Source organism: Myotis davidii, unplaced genomic scaffold (genome assembly GCF_000327345.1).
Source record: "Myotis davidii unplaced genomic scaffold, ASM32734v1 scaffold441, whole genome shotgun sequence".
NCBI lineage: Eukaryota > Metazoa > Chordata > Mammalia > Chiroptera > Vespertilionidae > Myotis > Myotis davidii.
Window position 1 is genome coordinate 36,002 of NW_006291818.1, and position 8,892 is coordinate 44,893.

Sequence of the window (8,892 nt, forward strand, 5' to 3'; positions counted from 1 at the left end):
TTATGAAACACTAATAATGAAATGTCCACAGAGTTTATATTTTAATTTCAGTGTTACAAATACCATTTTTAAAACAGAGCTAGTTTTCTGTATGTCAAAGCGTTATGGTTCAATTGATTAAGTGTGTTTGCAGCTAAAATAAAGTCACCAGAGTAAGAAAAATGTTTCAAATATCAGTTTATCACTTGCATATTAACAACAATAAAAATAAGGATTTGCTGACAAAAGAATTTTAAAATATTTGGACAACTATCACTGAAATTTTCATTTTGACATAAGATGCAGCAAAATATGTAAAACACCAAAACAAAGCACAAAAAGTTAAAATATTAAAAATTTTCTTCCTTACTTGTTCATTACTAATCACATTTTCCTTTAACTAACTACAGTACCTTATAAGCTCCTGCATTAACAATTCAGGTTTATGCCACAAATACTTGCATTAAATAAATTTTAAAATAATAAGGCTTTATCTAATAAAAATTCAGTAGCAATTATTGAACAGGTCAACAGGTAGTTGTGCATCTAAATCTGATGAAATCTTAAAAAATAGAGAAATCTATCTGCACTTTTTGTGTTTTGGGAACATCAAGAGGAGTCCATTATGTAGAATTCTCCCCATCTTATCCCTTGGCACAGACCCTGGGTTTTCCAGTGGCAAAGTCCTACATCCACCACAGGCTCCTTGAAGACAGGCTACTTGCTCTTTTCCCCAGTAAGATGGCAGACATGAACCACTCTTTCATTCTCTGGCCTCCCCAAGCCCCTACCCTCCACCCTTCTACATCTGCAGTTTAATCAAGTATTTTTAAAAATATTATTTTATACCCAAATTTCTTTACCACAGTCCATCTTCCATCTCTACACACACTATGTTGAAGCATGTTTGATATTGACAATTACTACAGTGTAACATTTAATAATACAAAAAAAGACAAATAGCCATAACTAAATGAATACAAACACCAAAAGCAAATTTGCACTTGTCAATTATGCAAATGTCAACTTCAGAGAGATCACTATTTTTGAATTCCAAGATGTTTAATGTAAACTGTTTTACAAAAACTAATTATAAAACACAAAGACAATAGAAATATAAGTTATTTATTAATCAATCCACTTACAAAGCAGGTGGCTTAATGCAAGCTTATTGACATCTTCACATATGATCCATGGGAACATGTCTTCCACATACAGACAGTGATGTTACTGACTGATGCATTTGCAATCTGGGACATATTAAGCATATTTAAACAAATAAAATTAGGCTATCCTGTATATGAAAGCATCTTGATAATATGCATCTCGAAGTGGATTAAAACTTTCTCCAAAGGAGAAATGTTAGTATGTTAACTTAACTTTATATTCTATATTATGCAGTAAATCTTAACTATTGAAATTAAAAATTTTAAATCAGTGATCGACTCTTGGTTAATGTATGAAGTGGGAGTCTAAAATCAGAGCAACAGTAGGTTGACAGCATAATTTGTGCCTCACAGTATCTGCAGATTTACTGTTTTTCAAGTTTAAAGAGAAATAAAACAAGAGACATGTAGATTCAGCTAACTTTATTTATCTTTAAACTAATAAAAATCCCTTAAAAGTGATCCTGGGACCTTTAGTATGAATGCATAGATAACTGCTCATGACTGCAATTCTAAATCCTGACTGAATGTGTGTACAAAATCAGTGTAAGCAGATATCTTTACTACACGTGCTTAGCAGAAGACTAAACAAATTCTACATGTCTTCTTCAATTTCCCCAAAATTTTGTTAAATCTGCAAGTATGTACAATCCAGCTAATTGAAATTAATATTTAGTGTTTATCAGAGCTGTTTCACAGCAGCAAAAACTGAACCAGGGAAATAAAGTTTTAAACGAAGTAGGAAAAAGATAAATATAATCAGAACAGCAGTTTAAATGTATAATATCAATATCAACTCTCTGCATTGTGTTGAAAGGAAAAGGATACACCAAGAAAATTTCTATTGATCACTGGTGATGTGAATACCACCTGCATCTGATTGAATATGGTTTGTATTCTGTTCCCAGTATTAAGGATGGTATTTAACTCAGAACTCCATATTGTAAATATACAGCAGCCATTTTGTCCTAATTAAGGAATGTCTTAATACACAATATTATCATTTTCTAGAGGATCTTTATACATCAAACTAAAGTACATGATTGATTAAATTAAAGGTTAGTAATGGATAAAAAAAATTCATAATTCTTAAGACCTGATACTACGTAAAAAACAAAAAGACCACAAAATTCTACTTACTAAAGCAGCTAATCTTGCCTGCAAGTTTAGGGTCGCAAGCCCATAATATGTGCAAAGAAATGCAATACAAGGAACCATGCAAAAATACAGTAAAATGATACAGGAAAAATGTCAAATCTAGAAAAAAAGCTTTATAAATACATCAAAATCAACTGTATACATAAACTGTAGGTCTAGCATTAGTTGTACCATATAGCAGAGCCAGCACTCTAAGTTCAAGGCTTCCAAATCTGCGCAGGTAAGTCATGCCATCTTTGGTTGAACTGCAGTACCGGGAGGATGGGAATGAGAGGGAGGGCAAGAGTTCTGAAACATGGTGTCAACTTTCACTTGGCAGCTGGGCTTCAATGTCCACTCTGCATATGGGGCACTTCTTATTGGTAATCAACCACTGGTCAACACACACTTGGTGGAAAAGGTGCATACAGGGAAGGCGTCTATTATAGGCAAACAAAACAAAACGCAAAATTAATTTTATGACAACTGCATGTGGCATTTCCTTTTAAACAAATGATACATGTAACTGTAATGTTTTTAAGTTATTAGACATCTTCCTCTTCCATTCAAAACAATAAAACACCTCTCTAATAAAAGTTACACCTATATTAAATTAACACTCTAAGTAATACAACATATAAATGAACAAGATAAGTGCACAGCAATGAAACTAAATCATGTAATATCTCAAGAATTTTAAGAACAATTACACTGGCAATTAATGCTATTTTTGTTTCTATATGTGAGCCGCCAATACACTGAAGTTGCCAGTACCTTCTCTGTTGTGTAATGATTACAAAATCATTACATTATTGAAGTGCTTTAAATATATATAATTTAATTCTCTCTCAAAAACATCAGAATTCATATTATAAATATTTAGCAGCCATGCCATACTAATTAGGGATTTAATATCAATATTATTTTCTATCTAGAGGATCTTTACATATTAAACTTAAGTACATGATTGATTAAAGGTTAATATATTGTTTACAACATAACTGTTGCATTAACTGTTACATTTACTTAATACTATGCTACTTTTATAAAAGTAGGTTAAAAGGAGATGTTTACTTAAGTACACTACACTAAGTTATCAATTAGAAATTGAGAAATAAAAAAAAACCTAGGAAATCCAGGGTAACATTAAATCTAAGTGTAACAGTGGGATATAAGTTACTGACTTAAGTACCCATTCCTACTTCCATCTACTGTTAAGAGTTGTCATACATTTTCAGACTTCCTAATAGTTTGCAAAAATAGTAGCTAAAAAGCAGTGTTGCAATTACTCATTATTGACAATGTTGTCAATAATGTAAAAACTATCTTCCATATTTATAAATCTTCATTGGAAATACAATGTTCAAAAAAACCTTATATGTGATATAAAAGACAATTGTTTCTATTTGTCTCTTGGCCAATTGAAAACATATGACAAAATTATCCTTATAAATTAGGGCAACAAAATTACCATATGGTTCTGTTACATATATATAGAACCTTTATATATGGGATTATGTTACATTATTAAAAAAGAACTAGAAACAAAACAATTACTTAAGAGATTATAAGAAAATGCCTAAAATTAATATTGAGTTAATATAATAACATTTTCTAAATCACAGAGTTGCAAGAAGAGAGTAGTCCTACAAATTAAGAGGAAATTTTAAGATAAAATTCATTTATAAAAGATGCTATAGCCCAACCGGTGTTGAGCGACCACCTATGAACCAGGAGGTTACAGTTCAATTCCTGTTCAGGGCACATGCCCAGCTTGTGGGCTCGATCCCCATTGTGGGGTGTGCAAGAGGCAGCCAATCAACAATTCTCTCATCATTGATGTTTCTCTCTTCCTCTCCCTTCCTTTCTGAAATCAATAAAAATATATTTTTTAAAAAGATGCTGTAAAATAAATTGTATGGAGCTAAACTGGATCTCCCCCGTCTCAGCCTCAAAAGCGTCTCAAATTCTCCTTTCCCCAAGATTTGTAGAAGACAATTTTGACCACAAAATTTCCATGGCCGACTCATCGTGTGGCCCCAAAATAGGCAGTATATTTCCAATCCCTTTATTGGCAAAATGGAGGCTTTAATCTTTTTACTCTTTCACTCACTATAAGAAGCCAATTCTATATGTCAGAGATTGGTAACAGGGTATGCCAGGAATAATCTTTATTTAGTTTCTAGTCTACTTTTAAATAAATATAATCTCTTGTACAGTTTTGACAACAGATTTTAGATAATTAGCATCTTTACCTCACATCTTCACCTTCCTCTAAAATAGACAAACAGATAGTACATTTTTCCTCTGTGTCTTCCTCAGTACCTTCTTCCCCATCTTGTTTGCAGTGCAGTTTCCTCTGTGAGAACCAATCAGTTGTTACCTTGTTAGTAGAGATGACATTATTGAACAACTGAGTAAAGTCTGTGTTTATTTGAAATACAAAATAAAACAAAACCACACATTCACCCACAACTTATTTCCCAGGTTCAACTGTCATGAATTAATGGATGACTTAAGTGACTATCACCAACTAAATGTTTCATTATGACCCTTAAATAATCAATCAGCAGCAAAATCAAAGTTAACAGAAATTCATTAGTTCGAAATCCATTATTTTTAATCCACAAAAAGGATGATACACAATATAAACTCTCATTGTCCTATCATGAGCATAGCTAAATAAACTTTATTTTACTAATGAATGTTTCAAAAAAACATTCAAATTAATTAATGCTAATTATAGTACTTAGCTTAGGCAGTTGAAAGGACTTAAATTTAATGCTAATACCCCATTAATACACTTAGAAAACAGATGAAAACTACAAAGAATAATTTTCACAATTTATTATTCTCTGTACAGCACAGAACATTGTTTGTTGAAAGAAACTTATTTAACATGTCTATTTCACAACTTCTTGATATACTACTACATAAGGAATTGGGGATAGAATATTAGAAATGTACATTAACTAAATGTCCATCAAAATAAGTGGCTGGTTAAATTACGGAATTCTGTATATGCTATTAAATAAAGAATATGGGTGATCTGTGAATGAAGATACAGAATGAAAAGAGAATGTGCCAAACTATGTGCACAGCAACCTCTTTGTGGTTTTTTTTTCAAAGTGGAAGAAAAATATATACATATGCACATTATTATAAATGTATAAAAATATTTGAAAGATTACCTAAAAATCCTTAACCATTATTTTTCTTCTGAGAAGAGAGACTGGTAACAGTCAGCAGGGCAATAAACTTCAAGGTATATATTTTTTTATACTTTGAATATTTTTAAGTATATGTATTTTTGTTTTAATAATAAATAATGTATTTGTTATGCACAAACTAAAAAAAAGTCAATATTAAATTTATCCATTTTAATAACAATGTAGATGTTTTACAGAGTAAATTCTTACCTTTTTGTATTTATGTGGATATGTACATCTTTCAATTGTTCCCTGGGATGCTCCACGATTGACATTTCCTAATCTTTCTTCCAAATGAATCAGTTCCTGAAGGTGAAGAATAATTAGAATTAAAAACCAGGATGGTTATTCCTTAAACAGCACTGTCAATATTGTAAAAGAAAAAAAGTTCCATATTTATAAACCTGCAATACAATGCAAATAGTGTTAAAAAAGCTATTAGTGCCTGAGCAGTGTGGCCCAGTGATTGAGCATCAACACATGAGCCAGTGGTCACGATTTGATTCCTACACAGGCCACATGCCTGGGTTGTGGGTTCAATCGCCAGTAGGGGGCATGCAGGAGGCAGCCAATCAGTGATTCTCTCTAATCATTGATGTTTCTATACCTCTCACCCTTTCCCTTCCTCTCTGACATAAAAATATACATTAAAAAAAAAGAAGTGGTATGGAAAAATTATTGTTATAGATTAGAGCAACATATTCCCACATAGTATTATGTAAGTCAATATGTATGCATGTATAGCAGGGGTGGGGAACCTTTTTTCTGCCAAGGGCCATTTGGATATTTATAATACAATTTTCAGGCCATAAAAAATTATCAACTTAAAAATTAGCCTGCTATATTTGGTCAAACATTTAATTAACTCTTGGCAGGGCCTGACCAAATTATTTCGTAGGCCTTATACAGCCTGAGGGCTGGATGCTCCCCACCCCTGATACAGACAATGAAGTCATTGTAGTAAAAGAGGGAAACAAATCAAGCAATTTTCTAAGTCCCACTGACTCTAACTTACAAACTGACATGAAGAAACAAAATAAAACTTTAAACCATATTTAAATGATTTGTTATTCTGAAAATTCAAACAAGGAGATATTTACTTATAAACTAAATTACTTAGGTTTCTTTTCCTCCCACAATCCTATATAATAAAGAGGTAACATGCAAATTAACCCTCACTCCCTCACCAGGGCTGCCTATGACCAGGCCAGCAGGGGGATTAGCGAGGGACAACCAAACGACTGAACTCAGGCTGTGTGGGGCAACCAGGCCAACAGGGGGGCAGTTGGGGGCTACCAGGCCAGCAGAGGGGGCAGTTAGGGGTGACCAGGCCAGCAGAGGGGGGCAGTTGGGGGAAACCAGGCCAATCGATGAGAGAGAAACATCAATCAGCCGCCTCCTGCACATCCCCCACTGGGGATGTGCCCGCAACCCAGGTACATGCCCTTGACCAGAATTGAACCTGGGACCCTTCAGTCCGCAGGCCGACGCTCTATCCACTGAGCCAAACCGGTTTTGGCAGGCCTCTAGTATTTTTATAAAAATTAAGCTTAGTCAAAAGCATTAAGCCCCTGCTTCCAACATTTCATAGTATGGTTCTTTATCTGATATTTATGATTTTGTACATTTCTATATTTCTTTATATTAGGCTATTTTCATTTACTCTTCTTTAAATGCTTGGGTAATTTTTGTTTTGTTTTGTTAATCCTCCCTAGAGGATATTTTCCCATTGATTTTTAGAGAGAGTGGAAGAGAAAGGGAAAGACAGAGAGAAACATCAATGTGAGGGAAACACATCGATTGGTTGCCTCCTGCACATGCCCTGATCAGGGCTCGGGCCGATGCTCTATCCACTGAACCAAACTGGCTAGGGCTCCTTGGGTAATTTTTGAACTAAGATTAATACTGTTTATAAACCACAGTCCCTAGAAGAAATATCAGAAATTCAGACATTTTAGCATCTTCTGCCTTATTGCCCAGTCACAGAGGCAATCCTATACAATTGTGAATACTAATAATACATATATTTTCTACCTACATTAATGATTCTGTGGCAAATAAATTCATTAATTTTATTACATACCTCAAAATTGCCCCTGAAAGGACCTCTAAATGACGTTCCATCCAATCCTGATGAAATGTAACGGATGTGAGGGTAGCCTGCCATGTCAGGAACCTATTTTAACAGAGGAGATAAGGTAAACCAATTAAGCACAGGCTAGAGTTCTACCGTTAACATTGAATAATTCAGACACTCAATTCTCTCCATTCACCTACTCGCAAAATTCAACTTTAGTAAGTCTATATAATTCCAACTAAGCATTCTATAACAGGGTTAGGTTCCTCTTCAAATATAATCTTGTATATAATAGATCTTAAAATGTAATTAGATGAAAAAGAAGAAACAGCTGTCCCAAGAAATAACAGCTTTCTTATATTTGACTAGAGGCCCAATGCACAAAGATTCGTGCAAGAATAGGCCTTCCTTCCCCTGGCTGCTGGCACCAGCTTCCCTCCGGCACCCAGGACCCGGCCTTTGCTCTGGCCCTGCCGCCCTCCTGTAGCTTCTGACATGCCCACCTCCCCTCATAGCAGGTGTCCCACCTGGCCTCGGCCACTCTGCGCCTGTGTGCACTGTCCAGAGGCCTGGAACAGCTGGAGCAAGGTGGAACGCCTGTGTCATCACCACGGCGATGACGCAAGTGTCCTGGCCCGGCCACTACCATCTTTGTCACATCAATTTGCATATTCCCTCCTTATTTGCAGTGGATGCTGCCATCTTTGTCACTGAGTGTCAATTCTATGTCACTTTGTCTATGTCAATTTGCATATTCCATCTTTATTACATAGGACCCTTTGTGCAAAATGAATCCTAAGTAGAAAACACCCAAACTTAAGACTGATAGCAGCCTAAACATAGAGTAAAATTTTCATAAGATTTTATCAGTTTCCAAGAGCTTTATTAAATAGTACCGTATTTGCCGGCGTATAAGACGACTGGGCGTATAAGACGACCCCCTAACATTTCCACTCAAAATACAGAGTTTGTTATATACTCGCCGTATAAGACTACCCCCTCTTCCGCACACCTTCCACACACCAAATAAAAGGTAAAACAATATCAGATTTGATTTTAACATTTTAATTTATATTCAAATGCTTATGACATGCAGGAAAACTGTCACAAGGCTGTATGTAATCAAACATATACATAAAACAGTGCAAGTTTATTACCGGTAAACATACCGGTAATTCACTAAAGAAAACACACTCTATAGACTGGTACCGTAGATGCTTCTCAGGAACACAGGCAAGCAGCCCACAACCTAGAGGGACTGTCAATGATAGAAGTAAGATAACAAATAGAGGTAGAGAGCAAGTGCCGGGCAAGTCCCTAGCAA

At 34.8% G+C, this 8,892-nt stretch overlaps 1 protein-coding gene across 7 annotated transcripts in view; it reads right to left on the reverse strand.

Annotated features, from left to right (window-relative positions):
• Window positions 1-1,087: 1,087 nt before the first annotated feature.
• RNF111 (ring finger protein 111) overlaps window positions 1,088-8,892 on the reverse strand; it is a 104,346-nt gene continuing 96,541 nt past the window's right edge. For 4 of the 7 annotated variants that reach the window (XM_006765218.2, XM_015564955.1, XM_006765214.2 and 1 more), the window contains 4 exons: window positions 7,575-7,667; window positions 5,702-5,797; window positions 4,538-4,665; window positions 1,089-2,722 (listed from right to left, as the gene is read on the reverse strand). In XM_006765218.2, the coding sequence (XP_006765281.1) occupies window positions 2,605-2,722; window positions 4,538-4,665; window positions 5,702-5,797; window positions 7,575-7,667 (435 nt within the window). In that variant the 3' untranslated portion in view covers window positions 1,089-2,604. Of the gene's footprint in view, window positions 2,723-4,537; window positions 4,666-5,701; window positions 5,798-7,574; window positions 7,668-8,892 lie in introns of all 7 variants that reach the window. The other 3 variants (XM_015564956.1, XM_006765217.2, XM_006765215.2) reach the window with 2 other exon arrangements.